This window comes from Labrus mixtus, chromosome 5 (assembly GCF_963584025.1).
Source record: "Labrus mixtus chromosome 5, fLabMix1.1, whole genome shotgun sequence".
Lineage (NCBI taxonomy): Eukaryota > Metazoa > Chordata > Actinopteri > Labriformes > Labridae > Labrus > Labrus mixtus.
The window spans coordinates 10,523,476-10,549,050 of NC_083616.1; the positions used below are offsets into that span (position 1 = coordinate 10,523,476).

General features: G+C 40.7%; 5 protein-coding genes across 6 annotated transcripts in view; 3 read left to right on the forward strand and 2 right to left on the reverse strand.

The window, feature by feature from the left end:
• The window catches only part of grk5l (G protein-coupled receptor kinase 5 like), a 30,240-nt gene extending 25,353 nt beyond the window's left edge, over positions 1-4,887 (reverse strand). For both annotated transcript variants that reach the window (XM_061037740.1, XM_061037739.1), the window contains exon 1: positions 4,405-4,887. In XM_061037740.1, coding sequence (XP_060893723.1) covers positions 4,405-4,456 — 52 coding nt within the window. In that variant the 5' untranslated portion in view covers positions 4,457-4,887. The remainder of the gene's footprint in view (positions 1-4,404) is intronic.
• Positions 4,888-11,129: 6,242 nt separating this feature from the next.
• Positions 11,130-13,885, reverse strand: lsm1 (LSM1, U6 small nuclear RNA associated). Its single transcript, XM_061037741.1, has 4 exons — positions 13,716-13,885; positions 13,505-13,573; positions 13,187-13,302; positions 11,130-11,689 (listed from the first exon to the last, which is right to left on the reverse strand). Exons 1-4 carry the CDS (start codon positions 13,759-13,761, stop codon positions 11,519-11,521), a joined length of 402 nt encoding a protein of 133 aa, XP_060893724.1. The 5' UTR covers positions 13,762-13,885; the 3' UTR covers positions 11,130-11,518.
• A 502-nt stretch (positions 13,886-14,387) lies between these two features.
• On the forward strand, positions 14,388-18,740 carry bag4 (BCL2 associated athanogene 4). The gene is made up of 5 exons (XM_061037744.1): positions 14,388-14,663; positions 15,210-15,329; positions 15,532-15,762; positions 16,132-16,404; positions 17,013-18,740. The coding sequence occupies exons 1-5, from the start codon at positions 14,586-14,588 to the stop codon at positions 17,475-17,477; spliced, it is 1,167 nt and encodes a 388-aa protein (XP_060893727.1). The 5' UTR covers positions 14,388-14,585; the 3' UTR covers positions 17,478-18,740.
• Positions 18,741-19,224: 484 nt separating this feature from the next.
• On the forward strand, positions 19,225-21,028 carry LOC132973995 (dual specificity protein phosphatase 26-like). Its single transcript, XM_061037745.1, has 4 exons — positions 19,225-19,377; positions 19,537-19,763; positions 20,494-20,705; positions 20,787-21,028. The coding sequence occupies exons 2-4, from the start codon at positions 19,585-19,587 to the stop codon at positions 20,978-20,980; spliced, it is 585 nt and encodes a 194-aa protein (XP_060893728.1). The 5' UTR covers positions 19,225-19,377; positions 19,537-19,584; the 3' UTR covers positions 20,981-21,028.
• A 967-nt stretch (positions 21,029-21,995) lies between these two features.
• Positions 21,996-24,927, forward strand: LOC132973993 (serine protease inhibitor 2.1-like). The gene is made up of 6 exons (XM_061037743.1): positions 21,996-22,135; positions 23,120-23,759; positions 23,914-23,984; positions 24,094-24,287; positions 24,432-24,579; positions 24,677-24,927. Exons 2-6 carry the CDS (start codon positions 23,126-23,128, stop codon positions 24,869-24,871), a joined length of 1,242 nt encoding a protein of 413 aa, XP_060893726.1. The 5' UTR covers positions 21,996-22,135; positions 23,120-23,125; the 3' UTR covers positions 24,872-24,927.
• The last annotated feature ends 648 nt before the right edge of the window (positions 24,928-25,575 follow it).

Genomic DNA, 25,575 nt, shown 5'->3' on the forward strand with positions numbered 1-25,575 from the left:
GTCACGCGTCACTACTTTATGTCTCCTCACAGTGAGGGTAACTTGAACAGAAGTTAACCGTCCAAAGACGAAGTTGACATCGGGATAAAAGAAGAAGAAGTGGATGACAGGGGGATCACGTCAATTAGCGGTAAAAAGAAGTCACGAGATGGAGTGTGATAAGAGGTAAAACCGGCAGCAAATGGCAGTGAGGAAATACATAAATCCTGCACTTCACTTCTTTAGGGCCATTTTGTATTCTTCAGGAAATCGTAAAAATTGTGATTTATGATTCTATGATTGTTTTACAATATATCAGTTATCTCAGAATAGCTCAGGTTATTATCGTTACCGTTGGCCATGTATCGTGAATCCTGACTTGCCCTGAAACTCCCATCCCTATTGAACAAACAAAAGGCTCTGTTCAAATAATCAGCATCATTTCCATTAGTTATCCTGTAACTGTAAACACTTCCTTCTACTGAAATACAACCTAAATATGACAGAAGGGACTTTTCCATGTTTTTTTCCCTTGCACAACTTGAACGTATATTAAGGGGGAGGAAAAGACGACAGGCATCAGAGAGGAATTCAGGCTAGTAGCCCAAGCTAAATACCCCGGCTCTGGTACCGCAATTCAAGAAAGGCATCTGGATGCAGCGATGCAGTTTTTCCCCCTTACTCTCATTCACTTGGACAGCCGATGACGTACGCTCGCCTGGCTTGGAATCTGCGACTGCTGCCAGAAAGAGTTGTGAATGGGGAGGCAGTTAGACATGCACGCACACACACACACACACACACACTTAACAAGCTCAGGGTCTACTGCACTGATGTTGCTCTCGTCATAGCGGCTGGGTTCAGGTTACACTTAAACAAAGGAATTCACCCCCACACCCCTCATCTGCTACACACACAAGCATCTACATTACGTCCTGGTATTAAACAGGCTTACTTGCTCTACCTATATGTCAGCTAACATTAAAATAAGACTACAAACAGCCGCATCAGTCTTAAACAAGTTACTGGAACTTCTTCTTGATCTGCTGTGACCCCCAATTTCCTCAGCTGACAGCAATCATTAAGACTGCAGAGCTTTTAACATCAGCATTTCCTGCTGCTTGGATGCTGCTTACACGGCTGAGCTATCAGATGATACTCAGATGACCACACTGGAGATCAGGGTGTTTCATTTCACCTCATACTCATCATCCATAAAGTATCTTCCGCAGAGAGCGGAGAGCAGCACCACAGGAAGATGGAGCTCGGATAGCAGGAGCCCACTCAGTTTGTTATGTAACGATCAATTTGATTAAATAGCTTATGGGCTGCATCTGACTGAAAGCGTATAATACCATTTGCCTTTATGTAAGATAGCAGTCACACAAGGATATGGTTCAATATGATCAGAGCGGCTTCTTTTTTTTTTTTCTATGGAAATCAAAAAGATTGATATTTTCCACTTTGTGATTAACATAAAACAGCATATTGTCAGTCCATCCTTTTTGAGCCACGGGGTTTAAACCATCTAATCTAATCATCTCAATCTGTTTGTTCTGGTAATCAATCACAAGATGTCCCAGTAATATAAACCCAAACCAGTAGTGTCGGATCAGTCTGCACAGAAGTAGCCTATAAAGAAAAAATACTTTGTTTATTGTATTAGTTTCTTTTCCTATCTTTACTTTAGGCTACTTGAGAATTTGTTTTGACGTTTACCCCTACTTCCTTTATTTTGAATTTTTAAATTCATTTGAAACAAATGAATGATTAGTCTTAATTTCTAATAATTTGGTCAAGGGCTGTGCAATTAATTGCCATTTCATCGCAATCACGATGAGAGCATTTGCATTAAACACATTACAAAAGTCTGAATTTATTGCAATAAATAAGTAAGAGTATTACATCTGTGCTTTTAACCACTTTTATTCAGTCAAATAAAGTTCAACCTATCAACTACCCTCAGATCACTTGGTACCTATTTAGTGCAGAAAATGCTTTTGGATTGTCTTTGGATTCAGGAGAAACATGTTGCAAACTCCATTAATGTGTCAACATACAAACAAAAAGACATAATGACTGAGTTATAGCTAACATGCTCTCTTTAACTTGTATTTATTGTACTTCATATCGTTATGACAATATTGAACAATGTGATCGCACACCGCATATTATTCTCATATTGTGCAAGATCAAGACCTACTCCAACCTAAATTTAAAGCATTAAGCGTAGAAAAGAGTACAACTTGAGAGTATCCATCAGTGCACAACGAGCATGACAGACACAACTTAAAAGATGATTCAAGACGAAACAAACCACAGGGAGAAACTCGACTGCAGAGAAGAGGCTTCGAGTGAATGTGATGTTTGTAACCAAGATTGAGAACTTGTGCAGAGAGCGAAACAGCCAATTCTGTATGAATGATGGAGCAGATCCAGAGCAGCTAAACACCCCCCATCTGACTGGTCTACACATTGGTGCAAAAATAATGCTTATGATATGTACATTGTGTCCCCCCTCTCTTTTCAATTCTTTTTTTTTTATAAAGAATGATGCAAGTTTAAATGTCTCCTTCATATGCAGAGCACTAACGGCTGGCATAAAAAGAGCCCAAGAGTGATATGAGGTTGGCATCAATGCTATGGGATCCTGGCCGTGATATTAAAAACAACTTTTTTTATTTATGCTTGTGCGGGTAAAACACGGCAAAGAACTTGATGTAAACTTGGCCTTCCTGTTGTGCGTTTTTGGAGCCTTTGGACAGAGGATGCATCCCTCTCGCTTCAGCTCCAGCTTGAGACACACTTGCATAAACAAACAGGAATAAACACTCTTAATTTGCTCCATTCACATTCTCTCTCTGTTGCTGGTACGTGACCTAAAATGAGCCCCTGTGTACTATCCTGTACTCCTCTATACATGTGAGTGAGGAGCAGCACACGGGGATCTGAACAGTCTCTGGCACAGGGCCTGTAAGATAAAACCTCATGATTCAGTCAGTAACACACTCACAACAATCTCAAACATGTTCTAACGTGTGCAGTGCAACAACAGGACTGTTGATCCGCTCTCTGGTGTCTGCGTTTGTATGGCAATTGATCAGGCTGCTGAGAAAGTCGTGTTTCAGCCATTAACTCAAAGAACCATCTCATCCCTTAATGTGAAACTGTAAAAGGCCCTTTCTCTCCCACACAGTCGGTGCAGGGTCTGGATGAGCACCAATGGAGCAGCTGGGACAAGCAAGATCTGTCATGGGTCATTAGCTGCTCTTATTAATTCATGAGGCTTAATTCAGCCAGCCCGGTCGTGCTCTGCTCGCATAAAACAAGCGTCCAGATTGACCCACAGGCGAGTGCGTAATTCGTACAGGGTTTGACAGCATGTCGGCTTCCTGGTTCACTTGATTATTCCATTAATTCTCATTAAACCCTCTGCAGCCTTTTTTTCTAAAGTATGTCATCATTGTGAGATAAATGGAATAAGCTGCCAGTCTTCTCCTGCGTCACTCTGCGACTCCACAGAGACTGTTGCCACACGAAACCACACACTCCCTGCAATCAAACATGTGTATTTAATTGTATAAATGAGTACATGTTTGACACTCCACTAAACTAAAATTAGTGCTTGTAAAAAAAAATTGCATCATTTAGCCTGGGAAACCCATGCTTGGCACAGAAACGGATTTCCAAGGGAGGACGATGCAGGTGGAGGATTTTTTGTTTAACCAATTGCTATCCATATCAGGTTCTGGGACCCTCATGAGACTTTTATGGAAGCATTAATGACGTCAGACCTTGTGATAATTCCCTACAGGCCCTAAAAGAGTCATTAATGCCACTATAAATCTTTATATTTCAAACTAAGCAGTCCAACGGTATCTGGCCTTCAAGATACAGGATCGCTTATACACTGATATCAGAGTCTCAGCACAGGCCTCTTGCATAGATTTCAACACGAGTCACGTCATCAGATCACCGTGTAAATGCCAGCCAGCCTACACTCATGTATTCCTCGGTGAAAAGAAGTTATTCCTTGCCGCGGTGTGTGCCTCAGCACGTATAATGTTGCGAAAGGGCGCATTCATTTGCACAGACAGTGAAAGCGGATGTGGGAGGCAGATCCCCCCACCACCTCTTGCATTATGTGGGAAAAACGCGTCTGAACTGTCAAAATCGACGAGGATTAAATGATCCACGAGAAAGATTAGAGAATGATTGTCATCACCAGATGAATCACACCCAATGAGACGTGTTCATTTTGCCTGTAATATTGCATAAGACCCATTTCTGTTACATCTGTAGGATTTACCTGCCGTCATCTACCGTCATCTCATACGAATATTCGTTTCTGCATTTCAAGTGCAAAATGTGACACAGCCAGGTACACTTACTGTTCACTATTGGCTCCATTATATGTCAACTTACCCTCTCTCGCTTTAAGCAGTACAGTGTTGGCTACAATGTTCTCCAGCTCCATCAAAAAATCCTAAAAGGAGAGGTTTTCGGTACACAAGCGCCCGCAGCAGAAACAACGTCGGTCAGCTTATTCTGTGTATTTTCTCTTCACTCCTCGTCGGTATCCAAGCGAATATTACTCATATCAAAGTCGCTGAGGATAAAACAGGATGTCATATGTTGTCTTGCAATGTAAGCTGGGCATGGTTCTTGTTGTGGGCTGGAAGTGCGGCGCTGCATTTCTACTCCAATCCCCCCCAAAACCATCCCATGCGTAATTTGGCTGCAGAATCACTCGGATGCAAAGAACACTGAAGTCCCAGGCAGCGATGTACTCAAAGCGGGTCCTTTGAACGGATTCTTTACAGCAGAACACCAGGATACTACCAGCTTGACATTACAGCGGCAGGGGTTGGCTGAGCGCACCAGAGAGGACAGCAGCGCGCCCCCCTCCCCGGTTGGTGCGTAATCAAAATGGGCTGGGCCTCTCTGCCACTGCTTCGTCAAGCCAGAGACACACACAACTCGACCAGAAGTTTAGCTTCCTTTTCTGCAAAATAAAAGCACACGAACAGCACCTTTTCCTGCAGTGCCTGTTGCACATATTATATAGGCTATAAAAATGCGTGCACACAAGATACAATCCTTTTTTGTCTCCTCTCACTGTATATCGTCGTCCTACCTTCCAGTTTAACCATATTACACGCATGGATTAATTAGTGAACGGGTCTACCAGGAAACAGTCCAGGGGCCCAAGGGAAAGGTGTTGTCTAGCCCAAAGGCTTTGAGTTAATAAAGTTAATAAAGTAATTCAAAATGACCACATAGAGATGCAGAACAAACAAAGGCGAAATAAAACAACCTTAAAGTTGACTACGGCAAAGAGAGAACGCAACCAAAGGTATACAGTGGCGATTCTAGAGTCTGTTGGAGCCCAAGACAAAACATAAATCGGGTGCTGTCAGATGGGGCCCCCTTAGGGAGGTTTCCTACTGTCGTTGCAAAATTTGGACATTTTGGGTTGCTGCTTTGGTTCAAAGTTTGTCAGCCGCTGGGGCCCCCCACTGGTCTGGGGCCCCAAGCAGCCTGCCTTGCCTGTTGACAAGCAGCGCCCCTGAATGTACAACAAACACGGTGCAAAACAACTGTTGTCAAGATTCAAAAAGACACAGAAACAAATACCAAGACAAACACAGCAAAATAAAGGTGCAAAAAAAGACACGCGAAACTAAAGAGAGAATCAAAGCGCCCACGGAGATTAGCAAAACAACCACAAAGAGATAGAAAATGTAAACAAAAACAACACAACTGCTCAAATATTTCTGCGATGTAGGAGAATCAACATGAAGGGAATTAATTTGAAGGGCCTACACACCCTCTCACTGTCTGCGTACTGACTTTTAAAAAACACGGACTTTATTGTTTAGTGACGTCATTAAAATCCCAGGATATATCCATCCAATTACAAAACACACGTAGGCCTAGGCCTTATCTACGGTGGCCGGTAGGGGTCAAACGCTCAGCAACTGATGAAACGACATACATATAGAAAAACGTGCAGTATATAGAAATGCTGCACATTCAAAAGCAAATGCAAACTACCACAACAAATGCAAAGGCTGAAACGCGCTGCAAAGACACAAACGTGCTGCAAAAGAAACAAAGCCGCTGCAAATAGGCAAAACAACTGCATAAGCATCAAACACGCTGCAAGTACAGAAACGAAACTTAAGTCAAAACACACACAACCAGAAAACAACTGCAAACACAGAAACGCTGCAAGTTCAGCCTTAAACGGAAGCGCTCCGGGCCTGTAGGGGCGCTGTGGAACTGTTCATTTAGCCTACGGGATAGAGTAAGAGAGACAGCTAGGATCAGAAAGTTATGTTTAGATAGGGAAGTTGTATCGTTGAAAGACACAGGATAACTTCAATGTTACTGAAACGCAGAGATCAAAGCGAGTCCGACCGGGATTTTGACATCGGGGACGAGAGCCGAGTGTGGGTCCGTGGCTGTAGCCCCAGGATGCCTGGAGCTAGTGCTAGCTCTGGGGCTATGAGCTCGAGCTGCAACTCATCCCTCTGCACCCGCTTTCCCAGCCTGACACTTCGTGCTTTCACCATCCCCGGTGTCCAGGTTGAACTCGCTACTCATCTCTTTGCAACAGTTTAACATTCTCCCTGTCATCAAACACTGACACTTCACCCACGTAGAGCCCTCTGCCCCGGGCCTGACAAGTTCAAAATCCGTCGGTTTCGTTTCTGTACTTGGAGCGCGTTTGATGCTTATGCAGTTGTTTTGTCTATTTGCAGCACGTTTGTGTCTTTGCAGCGCGTTTCAGCCTTTGCATTTGTTGTGGTAGTTTGCATTTGCTTTTGAATGTGCAGCGTTTCTATATACTGCACGTTTTTCTAAATGTATGTCGTTTCATCAGTTGCTGAGCGTTTGACCCCTACCGGCCACCGTACACATAAGCCTATAAAAGGTTTTTTCTCGAGGCTACGGCCTTATGGACCACAACATAACAGACCTCTATGCCACTACCCATTTTGATAAATAAATACTTTGAAACAGTGACGATCTATTTCAAAATAACTACAAACGCTGAGCCACTGGTTGATTCACATGACAGGAGACTGCTGGGTTGATCTTAGAAAAGCTACCTGAACATTTCTATTGCCATGCTTCTCAAACGTAAATGTCCACGGCCACTTATGATTGTATAAGTGGGCACTATACAAGCCACTTGCGAGAAAATAAAATGTATATGCTGGCCAGCGATCCGAGGTCAGAAGTCGGAATTCGGAACTAGGAATTTCCGACTTCCTAGTTCCGAGATACCTGGGAAGTCGAAACTCAGAATTCAAGTTCTCTCTGTGGAGGTGTTTTCATGTTGTTTTCTGTCAGAAACTATCACGTAGTGTGTTGTTATCATCTGGTATTAGCTAACAAAACAAAGGTACTCCTGGAGGTGTCCGTGTTGTTAAATTTTTTTATGGGAAAAAACACGGCATAACCTCGGAAGTCGGAATTTCCGACTTCCTACTTCCTAGTTCCGAGGTCAGAAGTCGAAATCAGAATCGGAACTCAGAATTTCTGACATTCTCGGAAGTCGGAACTGTTAGCTAATACAGCATTCACTTTAACATTAACAAAACATCAAATCGTGCAAAACTCAGAATTTCCGACTTCCATGGTAAATAAACGCGGAATAACCTCGGGAATTGGAATTTCCGAGTTCCGAGGTCAGAACTCGGAACTCGAAAGTAGTAAGTCGGAACTCGGAACTCGAAACTAGGAAGTCGGAACTAGGAAGTCGGAACTAGGAAGTCGGAAGTCGGAACTAGAAAGTCGGAAATTCCCAGATATGTCGGAAGTCGGAAATTCCTAGTTCCGACTTCCGACATATCTGGGAATTTCCGACTTTCTCGAAAAAAAAATTCTGACTTCCGAGGTAAATAAACGCGGAATAACCTCGGGAATCGGAATTTCCGAGGAAGTAGTAAGTCGGAAGTCTGAGTTCCAACTTCCCAGGTATCTCGGAACTCGGAAATTCTGATTCCCGAGGTTATTCCGCGTTTATTTACCTCGGAAGTCAGAAATTCCGAGTTCCGAGGTTATTCCGCATTTATTTACCTTGGAAGTCGGAAATTCCGAGTTCCTAGGTTATGCCGTGTTTTTTCCCCAAAATATTTTGGAGGTTATGCCGTTCTCCGGAAGTTGTAAATTCCAACTTCAGACCTCGGAAGTCGGAAGTCGTAAATTATGACTTTGAGTAGTCAGAAGACTAGAAAAGCGCTATATAAGCTCAAATCCATTTACCATTTACCACACAGTCTACACTTTGCTTCTTCTTTCCAACTAAAACATCCATCTAAGTTAGCTTGAACGTTTTCCTCCCTCAAAAACACGTCTATTTATAAGTATATTTAAAGGCCCGGTCCAAATGATCATGCTTAGGTTTCCTTCAGTGTTTGTGCGAATAAAGAAATCCACTTAATCCCTGCCACCAAAAGCTGCGTATATACAGTTAGTACCTTCTTAAAATTGGCCAGCCAAACTATTCCCAGCCTTGATATGATATTTATTTACATTGTAGATAGAGCTCTGTCAACCAGAAAAAACTAATCAATTGTAGAGGCGGTTACAGGCAGTCACCTGCTGTTCCTTCTCTTATGACCTTTGGCTAATTGAATACCTCAGTTAAAATATACATTATGATACTAAGGTTGTGTATTTCACTGGGTATCCACTCCTTACTTCCCCTTTTTGTAAGTGTAAGATTTACTGACTTGACCTCAGAAACTTTTCTTTTATATAAAAGAGTAAACAAACAATGGTTTACCTGTTTCAGCTACAGAAGGTCTCATGTAGGTCAACTGTTGTTCATTCCAGTTGTGTGAATTTTTGAATCAGTTTTGTTCACCAGTTGTGCTTAGATGTTGTTTTCTGTCTGGTAGCTGAGAGTAGAAAGACCGGTGTCTCCACGTCATGGTGTAGATTTCAATGTCGAACTTCAATATGATGTCGTTTATGTTCTAGAACTCTGTGTATTCCACCCAATGTACATGATGCAATTACCAAAATGTAATAATTACAGTGTTTTAATTATACTGTACACGTGATGTGTTTCACATTTATGACTTATCATTCACACAGAAGAGCTAACTTCTAGTTAGTTATTTTTGTACACTTTTAATAAATAATGTACTATTGTGTCTCTATTAAGGTTAGCAACATTACTTGAGCAATATAGGCAGTGTGCAGGAGTTCCTTTGCAATTGTTGGTTATGAAAAAAGACAACCAGTTACCCAATATTGGGGGCCTACAGAAGGACTTGTATTTTTTTGTTGCTGTGGCATCAATATTGTTTGATTTTTACTCACATGGTATCTAAGTTTCAAATTCAGGTATGGTGACAACCCTACCTTTAACATGGCTCCATGCATGCCCTTCACTCTATTCAGATATGTTTTATCTACTAATCTCGCTTTACCTACAAAATATGCTAATAATGCTGTTGGAAAAACAGTCAAGATACTTTTAACTGACTCAATCAATTCAAGGTTACAATACTACAATGAAAAAAAAGATAATTATAACTTAAAGACTTGCATTCAAAGTTACTAACAGTGTTTAGTTTAAAAGCAGATATAGATACATTTACTGAAAGTATCAAACATATTAAAAGAGTCATTACTAGGGTTCCAGATAGCCTAGTGGTTATGTCACACGGCCAATGTACAGAGGCAGTAGCCCTCATCGCTGTGGCCGTGGGCTCGAGTCCAACCACGCGCCCTTTGCTCCATGTCATCTCCAATTCTCTCCTCCCAACATTTCCTCTGTCTCTTCAGCTATCCGATCTAATGAAGGCAAAAAAGGTCCCAAAATGTACCTTATCAGCTGGAATGATTGGGAACTCCTGTGAGGTGTCAAAATTAAATTTAGCCTATAAATGAATTTATCAGAAAACATTTTGAGAGTGTCCTGCAAATATACGCTCGAATCCTCTTAAAACATTAAGAAAATATCTTGAGCACACAAATTAGGGTAAAGCACTTACTGTAGTTGTCAACCGAATTTGAGGCTATGGTTTGAGGTAACGTCGCCCTCTGGTGGTATATATATATAATGAACAACCGAACCTCAATAACACTAATGCGCAGTTTAAGAGTTCCTCTCTGAATGTCTTTATCGGCCTCTTCATGCTGACAAAAATTCCTCAAAGATGGGGGTACTTGATACATTTAACTATTAACCCTCAGATCCCAAAGCAAGGCCTACAAATATCTGAGCACGACAAATTGTGTTGAGATGGAGACTCGTAATAGTTCATAAGGATGTTGTCATTATTTCTATGGTTTAAAAAGAAAATCGATACAAACATCCCACGAAACCCTAACCGATGTTTAGTTGACTAATTTAGAGGTACCCTGGAGGACCTTTTTATAAATAGGCTACTTTTGAGGCAAATGTGTTTTCCTTATAAATTATCAGTCAGTGACATAGTAAGAATCACGTTATGATAAAAACGATTTTTCCCCCCACCTAATCGCCTACAATTCCAAGCATGTCAAACCCTTGACCACCTTTTTTTATTATGGCCCAATGTAACTCTTAATTATTTTCGTGTCTGGTTTTATTTTGAAATGTACCCGGAAGAGTTACTGATGTCACTGCGAATGGCTCGACATCTTTCTGAAACCCCCCCCCCCACCCCCCACCTTTCAGGTGGCTGTACAGGGTTCACGTAGAAAAAATACATTTCTTTCATGTATTGAATCTGAGCTGAAGGCTAGATCACGAGACCTGCTGAAGCTGCAAAGGCAGTGTGAAGAGCAGATTGAGCAGCCGTTTAATATGAACTGAATGTATACAGCCAAAGGATTGTCAATCAACTTGTTACTGACTGATGTTGCAGAAAGGATCAATTTCTCCTGACAGGCTTATTTTTATGAACAGGACATTAAGGGAACCTGATACACTGCTCAAAATGAATTGCCCAGAAGAATTATGCCATTTCATCAGAGAAAGCACTACAAACATGTGTGTGTGTGTGTCAGATGTCACAAGGTCCATGCGATATGTAGGAGGAGGGCACAGCCTGCTATTGACCCAAATATTTCAGCCTTTGATGCCTTAAAAAGAAGAGCATTTCATAAAAACAGAACTGCCAGGTAGTGGACACCTTCCATAATGAAAAACTAAACTCTTTAATGGAGCATAGCAAGAAGTTATTTTCAAATCACATGTTCAAATAAAAAGACTCACCATGTCAGTAGAAAGTGCTGCTGTAAAATAAATGCTATGTTTGAGTGATCTCATACAAACGCATGATTTTTTTTTTTTTTTTTTTCTCCATTTTGCGGTCATGATCTGCAAAACTGAGAGCAGTTATCACATTTTGTTCTCCAGAAAGTTCAAATTAGATTCATACAGTACATTACAGTATACAGGCCCAGCATGATGCAGCCTCTTACCAATAAAAAAAAAAAAAAAATGATAACAAACATACTTGTGCTCACTCAAACACAAATCCAACATAAAACATCCCAGTCCATTACAAACTGAGGCCTCATGGTGTTAGTATTCATCCAAGTTATCGGCTTTGGGGATGGAAAGACCTCGGTCCTTCAGCACCTGCATCTTCACTTTCTCCGTCTCCTGTTTGGCTTGCTGCTGCAACCGCTGCTCCTCCAGAATTTCTTCAATGGAAACCTGCTGCAGGAGTGTGTCACAGGGCTTATCCACATCCTACAGAGACAAGAACAGCATTTTATCTGTCACTGGCTTTTATAATAACTCAGATATGATGCATGCTAATAGTCAGTTAAGACAAACTTAAATGTGTAGCCTAAGGCAGTGGTTCTCAACTGGTGGGTCGGGACCCAAAAGTGGGTCGAGAAAATGTGACTGAAAAAAGAAAAGTGTCTAGAAATCTATGGCGCGTTTTTAAAACATGTTGGTTGTGTTCCTTCTCCTTGTTCTGTCGCATGTTTCCTACCATCGCGGCACTATTTCTCATTTGATAAATATGATTGGTTGAAAAAATATCAGAAATTTGGGTCATGATTTTCATGTTTAGAACCACTGGCCTAAAGGGGCAGGTATGAGCTTTTTCTTTTATTGATTTGCTGCAACTGCTTAACTGTTGATAGACTTTAAATGTTATCTGCGTATGACACTGTACTGGCATTAGCAGCCACTCTACATCTTGACCAGTGGTTCGAGACCCAAAAGTGGGTCAAAGGAAAATGTCCAGTGGGTCGCGAGTGTTTGCCCTGCAAAAAGATTGTGTCACAAAAGTCTATGAGGTGCATTTTAAACACGTTTGTTTTGTTCGTCTCTTTGTTGTGTCAGATGTTTTGCACCATCCAAGGTCCAAACCACACAACTTCTCATTAAATAAATCTGATTAGTTGAGAAAAATATCAGGAATTTGGGTCATCATTTCTCATTAAGGACTTGGTGGTGGGTCCTGAGGATAGACCAGTTGAGAACCACTGATCTAGACAGTGTGTTTGCTGAGGGCCTTTCTACTCAGACAATATGCAAATATTTTCATGTTGATACTGACTTGCCATTGTTGGACAAGTGAACCACAAAAGTCTCACTAGATCACTATGTTTTATGAAGACTGAATCTACACCACATGGGCACATAGAAAAGAAACTAATTGATGATAAAATAATACTGACACAGTGTTGTAATTAGGCAGCTACATAAGCAGTTAGAATCAATTAACATCAGTGGATTAATGCCATGCACGAGTTGAAATAAATGATGGTATTAACATCTGCTATGTTGTCTACTTCCCCATGCTTCAATAATTGCATTTTAAAATACAACCCGCCCCATGCATCTCCTGCAGCTGCAGAGGTTGCATCTGTGTGGAGTAAGATGTAGTCTAATCTGTCCTGGATAATGTTTGCACTGTGCACATGTATACAAGGTACAACATCATCATTGTACAAAATCCACACATTATAGATGCAACTAGATCATTTTTTTTTACTACTTTTTATATGAATCTACACTCATTATTCCAGGAGGTTCCTGATAAACCTGCAAACCTTTTAAAATAGATATTAAAATAAAGCTCTAAATCATAACATCTGTAGTTTTAAGAAAATGATTTAAAACCATCATTCATCATCACTACATGTACTCCCTTCCTGTTGCTTAATCTGAATATGCATCACCACCTCAGCTACTTTTAACATGACAATAAACGAGGACACTCCTACTTACTATCTCTCCGAGGAGCACCACATTCTCTCCTCGCACAATGAATATCCCTCTGGGAATGTCACCAAATTTTTTCCCCACGTGGATGCGTTCAACCGTTTGATGAAAAACTAAATTGGCTGGAGAAAAAGAAAAACAGGTTGAGTCCAGCGTCATGTAGGAGGCCTACAGCACTATAGTATGGAAGAAATGAAAACATTACACGGTTGGGTAAAGTATATAGACTTGAATGGAGCCTTAACATAATCTACTGAAAGTGATGAAGCTTGTGTGTTGCATCTTACAGAGTAAAAACAATTGAGATAATAAAATGAGTTTTACCAAATTGATCAATGCTTCTGAGGTAACCGATCAATGTTCTGCCATCTCGGAGCAGCACCAGGTGCTTCTCTGCAGGACCAACACAAACACTTTAAATGACAGTATTAAACATTTAGCTACATGATCCAGTATGTGTCAGACACCATGCCGCAGCTTGAAAGGATTCTTCACTAAACCGTCTCTCTCGGTCAAACAACACTTTCATACGTACTGTCGATGTCGTCAATCAGGCTTGCCGTCCCTGGTACGTAGTTCATCTTGGGTTGCTGTTTATTTGCTTCGTTTATTTTAAAAGTAGCGTCACGCCATGAATGTTTGAAAATTTGTTTCTCATAAGAAGAGCACAGGAAGCGTCTTTATACACGCCTGGGATAAACTTCCTGTAGATGTTTAACTCTTAAGGTGCCACAGTCCAAATTAATTTATTTTCATTTTTAGTTTAGCAAATGCGGCACTGAGAATATATCTTAAATTGATGTAAGTTCTAATATTTATTGTTCCTCAAAATATAAAATATACGTTACGATTAAAATTATATTCTATGTTTATGACATTTTTCTGATTGGCCAAAAGGGTCTACTGACGTGAATGCGACACCAAAGATCGCATATATAAAAAAACACTGAACGGCTTTTAAATCAGCGCCGTTTTTGATGGTCTTGCTTTAAAAATCCTTAATTTATTATTTAACTTCATTCGAAAATCACCAATATACGTACGCTTTCAGTTGGTATTGTTATTTCCCCCTCAGCTCCATGCGGTGAAAGAAAAATGACCGCAGAAAGCAGTTTTCCTCTAACTGTTGAATGACATTTGGTGCCTCAAAATAGTGTCAGAGTGAGACATCTATAATATAACGCCTGCTCCTTATTAAAGAGACAGTACAAGTTTTTTTCTGGGCGCTATGTCATTCAAACAGTTCCTGATTCCTATCTGGCGATCTCCACTACTGCAGAAAAAAACATCTACATTGTTGTCAACGATTTGGACCAGCTGACGGCTCAGATAGGTGTCATTAGGCTTGTTAAAGGTGTGTTGTGTTGAAATGGTGGAACGTGTTTAGCGGATGCATCATCATTAAATGCAGTCAAATCTAAAACCCGGCTGGCCCTCGTCGTGCAACTCGGAAAATATAAACGGGGACGTGGATAACACCATGGTAAGTGTGAGGACACGGCTCGGGCAAATCCCACGGGCGGTTTCCCACTGTATTTAAAAATGTGTTTAATTACGGTAAAAGGGAGCTTTGTTTCCCAGTTAGCTTGCGTAACATCAGATATCTGTCTGTGCTAGCAACACGGCTAACGGAGCTAGCTTCTATTATGTAATAGTTGCCGCTACACTGCTGGTTCAATTGTTCCCCATTGTTGTCACGTTTATCTTGACGTGACAACACTGCTTATTGCACTTGAGTACACGTTATATTATTATCAACAAATAATATTTCCTCTACAATTCAGGTGCCTGTTTCCGGTTAGCTACATAGTTTTATATCTGCTTTGTGTAAAACAGGTTCAGTGAACACTATGTGAGTCAGTGCTTCTGTTTACTTAGTTCCTAGGCAATGGTGTTGAAACATGAGGTTTTCAGTTTTATCTGTGAATCTGAAGGACAGCTCTGGTTTTGAAAAAGAGTTTCCCCCTGGTGCACCAGGTGCAGATTTATTCCTTTAATAACTCTTCTGTGTGATATTCTTTGTTCACAGGACGCCCCTCAGTATACAGGCTACCCTTCACATTACTGGTACCCCCAGTCCCATTCAACAGGACACTATGCAAATACTTACCCTTCAGGATCAGAAGTCCAGCCACAGTACAGTCCACAGGTACAGATCATGATGCAACAATCTGACCCTCTAAATCCCAGTGTGTTCAGTGGAACTAATTCTCTGTCTAAGTCTCTTAAGCACTCTCACCTTTCTCACACATATTATAACTGTCTGCTGCTTTGCTAGAACAGTTACATCACTACAATATGTGTACACACACAGTATGTTATTCCTATCTCCTCTCGTGCTTTCCCTTTAGGTAATGCCTGGAGGTTATCCAAATGGCCATGGTGTCTACAGCCCAGCGCAGAGTCAGTATTCAACAAGTGGTTTCCACCCGTCCAACCCTTTCTACTGCGCTGACCCCCAGAGACCAGCGCCAGGCCCTTATCCTAACCAAGGCTGTCCAGCCGAGCAGAGCGGTGGGCCGTCTGGGCAGCCACACTCTCAACACCAACATCATCATTATCCTGGCCCACACTGTCAGGGGGTGAGTTCATCAAAACACACTTCTACGCATTTCAGAAATTACGTTTTTTTTATTATTATTTTTTTATTTTTGGGCTTTTTTGTGCCTTTAATGGAGAGATAGGACAGTGGATAGAGTCGGAAATCAGGGAGAGAGAGTGGGGAATGGCATGTGGGAAAGAAGCCACAGGTGGGATGTGAACCCCGGGCCGCCCGCTTGAGACGACAGCCTCCATACATGAGGCGCGCGCACTAACCACTGCGCCACCAGCGCCCCAAGTTTCTTTTTTTTTTACTGACTGTGACGTAGTAAAGACTATTTCGGTTGAAAATGAAAATTTCAGGAATGTTTTAGAAATAATACATTTATCTCTCCCTCTAATGCCCTCAGGGTCCGGGATATCCTACTGGACCCTACCCTCACTACAGTGAAGGTGGTCACGCAATGCCTCCAAACCCACCCTACCCCACCGGTCAGCCTCTCCACACAAGCCCCCAGAGTGATGGATGGACGCACTCAGGTGCATATGCCCCCCCCTCACAGCAGCAGTGGCAGCCAGGCCAGCAGCCTCCACAGAACCACTACGGAAACTCTGTACGCCCAGCCCACCCACCAGCTTGGCCTGGGACTGGGAGTGGGGCTCCACCACCTTATCAACCCAAGGTAGGAATCTGCAGCTGTTCAATGTTGATTTCATTATCCAGAAGAGGACTGGGGTTGGTATAAGACAATATCAAACACATATCACCTTCAGGAGATTTTAGAATCTGAATTTTGGATCGCTCGTATTGTGAGTGTACAATTGTAAATTCAGCCCCATTGATACAGGAATTATGAGACAGATACTTCTACTTTTTACTGTTGATGTTAGAAGAAGAAAACCAGCATTACAGTGGCTGAAATGAAAAATATACAGTATATGTTTTTTCAAACTAAGTTGTACTTCACTCTGCGTCTTACTCTTCTAATTCTAGTGAAAGAAGCATGCCTTTATTTAATAAAACATTTACTAATTTGGGTGCAAACCAAAATAAATGTGATGCCCTGCCCCTTGCAACCAAGAGGAGCTCCCTTAAGGTCATTTATGGACATTCAGTTTCATGGCTACCAAAAGCCACCTTTTGGAGAAAATCAAATATTAACTTGATTATTAAGTTTAGCTGTCATTTAGATTCAATAAGTAAATACAATATAGTGTGCTAATGTGGAACTGAGAGTGAGGATTTTAAAAAAATATCTCAAACAAAATCTTTTGTTTCGTGTTACTTTAGGACCAACAGCACCAGCGTCCCCCACTAGTGGGACCTAAACCCAGACCACCTCCTTCATCAAATCAACCCAACGGAAAGCCTGCTGAAATCAGTTCACCTCCACAAATGTACAACAAAACTGGAAGAGGGGAGCCTAATCCTTCACAAGGTGAGCCTCCTCCCTCTGCCCCAGTCCAAGCTCCAGCTCCAGGCCCAGCTGGACCTCAGCCTCTGAGCCAGAACCCTGGCCTAGCAAAGGTCCAACAGGTGATGTCCAGAATGCTGCTGCTTCAGGAAGATGTGGACGAGTTTGTTGGGAAAAAGTCAGATAAGAGTTATCGCTATCTGGAGGAACTGCTGACCAAAGAGCTGCTGGTGCTGGACTCTGTGGAGACTCAGGGACAGGATAACGTTCGGCAAGCCCGGAAGGATGCCGTGCAGAGGATCCAGGCCATCCTGGACCAGCTGGAGAAGAAAGCTTTCTAAACTGGACTTATTTATTGGTTTGTGGGTCACTAAGTTTCTGTTTTCTTCTTCCAGATCTTTCATGGACATAATGAGGGTCTTGTCTTGTTCCTCAAAGCGTTCTCTTTGGGTTTTTTCCATCAACATATAAAACACCTAAAGAAAGAACCTAAGAACATAAACAAGGAATTACTGATACCTGGAACATTTTAAAGCCTAACTATGCTGGTATAAATGATGTGCTGGTGTGAGAAGTGCAGTCTGATGGTTGGTCATATCATACACGTCTGACAGCCTCAGTGAGTGACTGTGCTGGCCACACAACCTGACACTTCAGCTCTGCTCATCGTTTTATGTCATGCCTTTTCCAGCATAATGCAGGGCAGAGTCTCTGGAAGACAGATTTATTTAGTGCCACATAACAACCAGTAGTGGTCTCAAAAGATCCAGGTTATCTTCATGCAATCCCTCGGGATTGTAGGTCGGTTTTAGTCTGACCCTACATCCAACTCATGCACTTCGTTAGCCGTCTACTAACACATTTCAGCCCATTTGCATGAACAACATATAGGCCCATAAGTCACCAGCCCTCCTCAGCAGGAAGAAGTGCAACACCTTTCCTTTTCAAATGTGCTTCAGCCCCGCATGCACCGTAATGTCAGACAAGCACTCGGTACAGTCGTGACATTTCCGAGCTCATAATTGGGCTTAGATCGTAGCAGATTAGTAAAAACCCCCTAAAGATTGCTGTCCCATTTATTCCATCTTTTGGATGAAACTGCCTCCTAAGTGCAGACCTAGAATCAGACCTACATATGAATGCTGTGTATTTCTCTATAGGAACTACTGTTATTACAGGTATATAGGATAAAGGTTTAAATTAAATGAAAAGCTGGTTAATTAAGTTATTTATATCCCTTTTTGAACACTTAGAATATATCTAAGATAAAGAGAGAGAATCATATTTTTCAGAATTAAGTGTTCAATCAGTTGCTGTAAATGATGAAGGAAAAAAAATGTTCTTTGGTGTTTTCATGTATGTATGTAGGTCACAGCACGTGGAAGAATTGTTTGATTTGTTTCTGTTTTCTCTAGCACTAATGTCATTGTTTCTTTAAATCCATGTTTGCATCACAATCCATTTTCTTGTGTAGAGCAAGTCTTTTTTTTCAATCAGTCTTGATGTGTTGATTAAGAAAAAAAGAGTGCCATATTTCAGGGGATGGTTTTATATTATTAGAAGAAAAAAATAAAATGAAGATCACAAGCTTTGCATGAAAAATCCCTCATCTGTCACATGTGTTCATTTCCTTGTGTAGTTTGTTTCTGTTGAGACGGAGCACAACTGTACAGTTTAACATGTTCTGCATGTTTCCAACTCAAGATGGGAATCTTTGCTTGATTAATATTCAAATGATCAAACATGAGAAAATAGAAAAATAATAATTAAATGTCAGTATATTTTTGAACATGGGATCAAATGAATTTTTATTTTTTATTTTCCTCTCACTGTATTCATCTTATACAGATACAAAACCCTTAGCAGAAAAGAAACATTGTATGGGTAGTGGATGCTGATAAACATTCATTTCATTTTGACAGAAGCATAGAAATAACTTCTGTTATAAAATCTTAAGAATGACTAATTGCTTGTTTTTTTTCTGTCGTGGAAACTTCTGTACGGGCCAACACTCCCTACATTAGCTAGCTGGCATGCAGATCTTTAAATAGACAGCTATTTTGATGCAAAAGCATAACACAGGCCACTGAGGGCTTGAGGCCATGCTTGAGGCACACAGGCTAGATTTAATTTGGGGGTCATATGGCCTGACAACACTCAGGACACCCTGTGGGGAGTGAATCTGAGGTGAAGAAGCCTGAGACTGTTGCTCATTTTACCAAGTTCAACTCAGGGGTCTAGGTCAGCTAACTCGAAACACGTTGTGTTTTTTTACCTAATTCATCTGTGAGGTTCAATTTTTAGTTCTATCTAATCTAACGTCAAACTGAAGCTATCTTTTTTTTTTTTTAGCCTTTCTACAGGCTTCTTTTAATGGACTTTATTTGCCTCATAATTTAGGGAAAACTACTGTCAACTGATTTCTCCCTGAACTCGAGGAGGGGAACAATGTCTTATACATCCAAACTTCCTGCGTCCTGGAACGATACACCTCCCCCTCGCAAAGTGGAAATTGACCTGAGCTCACCTGGTTTAGCTGTGTTTGAGTTGGAGCGTCTCTTGTTTACTGGTAAAGCAATCATCAGCCATGCAGATGAAGTGTGGCCAAGGCTTTACATTGGTGACCAGTAAGTGACTCAATTCTTTTAATTGATAAAACCCCACAAATATAATGACTGGAATGATGCATGGCCTTGTAACTTTGCTTTGTAAGATATTCTTTCCAAATACTCAGGACTGAGAAAAGGACTGAACTTCATTTACAAGTGTTTCTAAAGTCTAGACTTGGATTTAGTCCACATGTGTGGAAGAGGAACAGATCACAAATCAGAGTTAAATGACAAATAGGTAACTTAAGACCCTGGAAGTTGCATTCCACATTAGGAACTTGCGTAAACTTCAGCTCTGCCATATGAGAGTTTCTACTGAGGAAGGTCATAGAAATACAGATCTCATACAGTTTTCTTGAATATCAGTTCACCTCTGTGAACTATGCTTTATACACAAAGGCTTAAATGTAAACCTCAATCTTAATACTAAGTGAATATTATATAAAGCCAAGAGAACAATGAAAGAATAATAAGGACAATGAAAAGTAGCCTTTTGTCTCATATTTTTGTAATGCTATGAGTGCTAACATAGGTTATAACATCAATAGGACCTTTGAGTAAATGTCTCTGGATCAGATGTTATAATGTTGATTAACATATAACAGCTTATGGGCTTGTAGAGCTTTGTTATAGAAGCTATGCCACACTTATGGTTATTGAACATTTTCTGGATATCAGCATGGCTGTAAGTGTGATACTGCTTAAGGATGAGGTTGTATTAGTGAACATAGAGTGTTGTGTTTTTCAGGCACAGTGCAGAGAACCGGGCTGATCTATCCTTGCATCGAGTCACTCACATCCTGAATGCAGCTCACAGTAAACGCAATGGACAACCAGGTATCTATGGAGGAATGAAGATCACCTACATGGGCATTGAGGCCCATGACTCCTGTAACTTTGACCTGAGCGTCAACTTCCAGGCAGCAGCAGACTTCATCCACAGGGCTCTGAGCAGTGGAGGTGAGAGGATGGGAAGAGAGGAACTTAAAGCCACTTAAACGTGATGCATATTTATGTTGTAAATGTTTCCTTTATTCTCAGGCAAAGTGTTGGTGCATTGTCATGTAGGAGTGAGTCGCTCTGCCACCCTTGTCCTGGCTTACCTGATGCTAAAGCAGAACCTGACCCTGGTGGAGGCTATTTGTGCTGTGAAAGATAACCGGGGTGTAATCCCCAATCGAGGCTTCCTCCGACAGCTCATCACACTTGACGGCCAGCTCTTTGGCCCACACTGAACCCTGGTAGCATTATTGAAGTTTTCATGGGTCCAGAGGGGGGCATCTTCAAATTAGCATCTCGATGACTATACAGTCGTCTGCATGGAAATCACATTGTCTCAGTAGTTAACGAATGTTCAAATGGAAGATAACTACAGGGGTTCATTGGGGCAACTTCACAACTTTGATTAGCACCTAACTTAGAAGGAAATCCAATACAGCCCCATTCACAGGTTCTGCTTTCAAATGACAGACTATAAATCAAACTTAAAGTATTACAAATGAATCAAGAGACAATCACGTCATAGCTTTAAACACATTAGACAAATAAAGAATTACATTCTGTTTCTACTATCCTGATAAGGTTGCATAGTTATTTTTTATTTTTCAAACTTTGGTACAATCAGTGTCTCCTTTCCTGGATCACGTGTTAATTGACATGAAACCTAAAATATTTATATTTTGTCAGTTTGCACACATCAAACCAATGAACCTTTTACATCAAAAATTCATGTAATGCAATGTTTGTCTTTAAGATTCATTTTCTCCTTTCAACAATTAAAATTTTATTTCTAAAAAAAATGATGTGACTGTAAGGATTACTTACTTTACACATGTTTGTGTTTTATTTCCTGTAACATCCAGATGTTATAGCTTTATTTCAGACTGCAATAGATGTGCACATTTTCCAACAGAGAAAATGTTGTCTTTGTACGAGACGAATAATCTTATTTAAAAACGACTTTTACCCAAATTAAAAAACATTGTAAGTTTGTTGAAACCAAGTATTTCTCCCTTGTTTAAAAAGTATCTCGGGACATTCTCTGTTCTGTTAGACGATTGTTTACTTGCTTTAAGTTATATTTCCTCAATTTAATAGTTTCCTTGTTTTTGAGAGCTGACTCTGCAGTGTTTGTTTATGCTGTTAGGATTTTCATTTCATTTGTTAAAAAATTGTTAGGCTTCATTTTGATGCCATGGTTTGGACTTTAATCATTACATAGAACAAACACAGAGGAAGAGCAAACAAGGGGTTGAGTTAGAGGACAAACAAAGACAAAGTTCAGTAGGCCTACTGCTGATCAGGCTCACAGTATATAAAGGGAATCTGTCTCCCTCTGCCTCTGCTTCACTACCTGCATGTGATGAGCGACTGAAGACTGCAACTGGAATGTGAGTTTGTACTAAGATTTTGAGAGCTTTCATTTAATGTTTAAATTCAGACTAATCCGCCAAAATTAAGAAATTACAACCTTTTTGATTAAACTGCAAACTGGAAATTTGAAATCTTTAGCAAACGGGGAAGTTTGAAAAATAAATATAGGCTGGTGTTAACGACGGACTTACTCCTGTTGTTTTATGTTTCAAGCTTCAGTGAATGTTTTGTTTTAATTTGAGACTTTAGATGATTCAGCCAATGTTGATTTTCTGTAGGCCTATAACTTTAAATAATAGGGACAAACGTAAACCCATCATGTAAAAAAGCAAAGATTAAACGTCTGCAGTTTAATATAAACATCGTTGTCTGGAAAGATTCCTGTGTCATATTCCCTTTTTCTGTTGATGCCTGACCCACATTGTCCTATTCGAAGATATTATTCTGTTTGGATGTTTATATGAAAACGTAAATCTGGGTCATTCATGTGTTTTTAGATCACCCCTTGACATTCACAAAAAAAAGTTTTGATGTATTTACTGTTGATTGCTATCAAATGAAATGTTGAGAAGTTTACCTCAGTAATACTCGGACAATTCAGACCCATTGATGTGCCCATTGATTTGCCATTGTTTTTCCTGACTAGTTTGGGTGGGACATAATGTGCTTTTATCAACTTTGATAGACTCATCCAAACAGCATACAACATCACTTTCTGATGTCTTTAAACCCTACATGATATAAACTCCTCTAATTGACAATTTAAATATACGGAAAGAAGACACACTGGAAGATGGATGTGCGTTAGTCTGAACTCTTCATTGTGACGGATAAGGGAGAGTCCATCATGCAAAGTAGATGCTGATTAAGAAGATCAGTTTTAGAGGATTTAAAATGAACATATTTGATGTATCTTTTAAGCAAATCTCTCGGTGAGTATTTGCACAAGGTAGAGTTACAAAACCACTGACCAATGCTGTACTTTTGAACTTCTGTCTCAGACCACAATGATGCGTGCAGCCCTGGTTATCTGGATCCTATCAGCAGTGATCTGTTTGGGAAGAGGCCATCACCACGAAGGTCATGAAGCCACAGGTCCAACAGAGCAGGACACTGCTCTTGAAAACAACGTCTCACTGGTGATTTCAGAAAACAATCACTTTGCCTTCCGTCTGTACAAGCAGTTAGCGGCTCATCCTGATAATGAAGGCAAGAATATCTTCTTCTCCCCAGTTAGTGTGTCTCTTGCCTTGGCTGCCTTGTCCGTAGGCGCCAAGGGGCGGACCCATGAGCAGCTTTTCAATGGTCTGGGTTACAACAACTCCCTCCTGACGCAGGCCAATGTAAATCAAGCTTTTAAGATTCTCCTTGATAAGGCAAACAACACATTAAGTGAAGACGTCAGTGAAGGGACCGCTGTATTCATGGACGGCCGCTTCAAGTCTGAACCCGAGTTCCTGGAGACCTTGAGGCAGTCCTACTTTGCAGATGGGTTTACTGTTGACTTCACCAAAACCAAAGACAGTGCTGACACCATCAACAAGTATGTCGAGGACAAGACCAACGGAAAGATTGACAAGCTGGTCGACAACATGGATCCCAACACAGTCATGTACCTCATCAGCTATATTTACTACAAAGGTAAAAGAATGAAAGAGAGGAGGTCTTGTTGTCTGCTGGCTGATCTTGCATTCACACCTCTCGGTTTAATGTATCAATCACAAAGTGTATTTAATTTATTTAATACACTTGTATAACTTAACTAATGAATAACTTATTTCTTATCATCAAACAGGAAAGTGGGCGATGCCGTTCGAACCTCAACTAACCAGGGAGGAAGAGTTCACGGTGGATGAGAATACAAAGGTTCATTGTTGCTGCACTTCTGCTGAAAGGATTTAAGCTCCAGTGAATCATCTTGCACCCTCCATGCAGTTTTTTTTTCTTATTTTATGTTTAACTTGTAATTGTCCAGGTTCCAGTCCAGATGATGAATATGGAGAAGCTTCTGGATACCTACTATGACCAGAAAATCAACACATCAGTGCTCCACCTTCCCTTCAACAACTCATACTCCATGCTGCTGATGTTGCCTGATGATATGGCAACACTAGAGAACGCCATTTGCCCAGGCCATGTCACTAAATGGCTCAAATGGATGCGGGACAGGTGGGTTGAATCAAAATATATCCTGACATTGTTGGTTTCTAATAAGGATGGTTCTGAGCTGTACAGTTCCCAGCTTTGGCCTTTCACTGTAGTTATTACAGTCGGAGTGATCACTGTATGTTTGCATTCTCCCCAATGCTTTAGGCTGTACGACATCTATGTTCCAAAGTTCTCCATCAAGTCCTCCTACTCACTGAAAGATGTGTTGACTGAAATGGGAATGAGTGACATGTTTGGAGATCTTGCAGATCTGAGTGGCATCTCAGAGGGACAAAAACTGGCAGTCTCAGAGGTGAGGACAGAGAGTGTACAGAAATTAACTTCACAGACATCTTATTCCCTATATTCCAACCACTTTTTTTTCTCACTCTGCCTCCATTGAAATGTAGGTTGTGCACCAAGCCACCCTGGATGTTGATGAGGCCGGAGCCACAGCTGCAGCAGCCACAGGCGTCGGCATCACACTTATGTCCTTCCGCCATGTCCCTGTCTTGAGGTTTAACCGACCGTTTATGGTGGTCATCATTGAACGCAGTACAGAAAACATCCTTTTCATGGGAAAGATTAATAACCCAAACATCTGATGGAATAAAAACCTTATTGTAGATGCTGCAACATAAAAAATAAACCACTCAGAGAAGCTTATGTCTTGTGGTGTCTTGCTTTATTGCAGTTTCTGGCAAACAGTTGGAATATTTATGAGAGTTTGTTTTTATTTTATTTTTTGAAGAGATTATATGTCATCAACAGGCATTACGATAACTGTCAGGTATTGTCAGATTTCAACAAACATATTCAGGGATATTTAGCAGTTCTTAATCAACTTTCCAAGCTTAAATTGGATTCCAATATTTGTTCGAAGAAGCATTTTTGCAATCCACAGATGTGAAGATTTTAAATCAACATAGCCAAGAATAACTTAGGATATATATAATATGCCTGTGATGTTGTCTAATAAATGTGAGGATTTTCTGGTTTAATAACTTGCTATACACAAATAAGGGAAAAATGCCATCACAGTCCAAATTCAAGATTTTTATTTGTCACATGCTCATACAGATGTACAGTGAAATGTAAAGACTTTTCCGCAAGGCCATGCAATAACACTCAAATTACTAATACACATATATACAGTAAAATAGAATGTAATGTAAAATTTAAAAAAGAAATATTTGAATATACGAACTATAGAATAATGTAAACAGTGTAAAGTGTCAGTGTGTAAAGTGTCCAGGGTGTCATCCAGGAATCACCAGCTTATCAGCATTAGTTTATTATCAATAACTTT

Bases quoted from the DNA above. Each gene is read 5' to 3' on its own strand.
- lsm1 (XM_061037741.1), bottom strand. From the start codon at position 13,761: ATGAACTACGTACCAGGGACGGCAAGCCTGATTGACGACATCGACA. The intron at 13,303-13,504 runs GTAAAACTCATT...CTTTTTCTCCAG, and splicing joins CAGAAGCATTGATCAATTTG to CCAATTTAGTTTTTCATCAA. The intron at 11,690-13,186 runs GTAAGTAGGAGT...TTGTCTCTGTAG, and splicing joins TGGTGCTCCTCGGAGAGATA to GATGTGGATAAGCCCTGTGA.
- bag4 (XM_061037744.1), top strand. From the start codon at position 14,586: ATGCAGTCAAATCTAAAACCCGGCTGGCCCTCGTCGTGCAACTCGGAA. The intron at 15,330-15,531 runs GTACAGATCATG...CTTTCCCTTTAG, and splicing joins AGCCACAGTACAGTCCACAG to GTAATGCCTGGAGGTTATCC. The intron at 16,405-17,012 runs GTAGGAATCTGC...GTGTTACTTTAG, and splicing joins CACCACCTTATCAACCCAAG to GACCAACAGCACCAGCGTCC.
- LOC132973995 (XM_061037745.1), top strand. From the start codon at position 19,585: ATGTCTTATACATCCAAACTTCCTGCGTCCTGGAACGATACACCTCCC. The intron at 19,764-20,493 runs GTAAGTGACTCA...TGTGTTTTTCAG, and splicing joins AGGCTTTACATTGGTGACCA to GCACAGTGCAGAGAACCGGG. The intron at 20,706-20,786 runs GTGAGAGGATGG...CTTTATTCTCAG, and splicing joins CAGGGCTCTGAGCAGTGGAG to GCAAAGTGTTGGTGCATTGT.
- LOC132973993 (XM_061037743.1), top strand. From the start codon at position 23,126: ATGATGCGTGCAGCCCTGGTTATCTGGATCCTATCAGCAGTGATCTGT. The intron at 23,985-24,093 runs GTTCATTGTTGC...GTAATTGTCCAG, and splicing joins CGGTGGATGAGAATACAAAG to GTTCCAGTCCAGATGATGAA. The intron at 24,580-24,676 runs GTGAGGACAGAG...ATTGAAATGTAG, and splicing joins AAAAACTGGCAGTCTCAGAG to GTTGTGCACCAAGCCACCCT.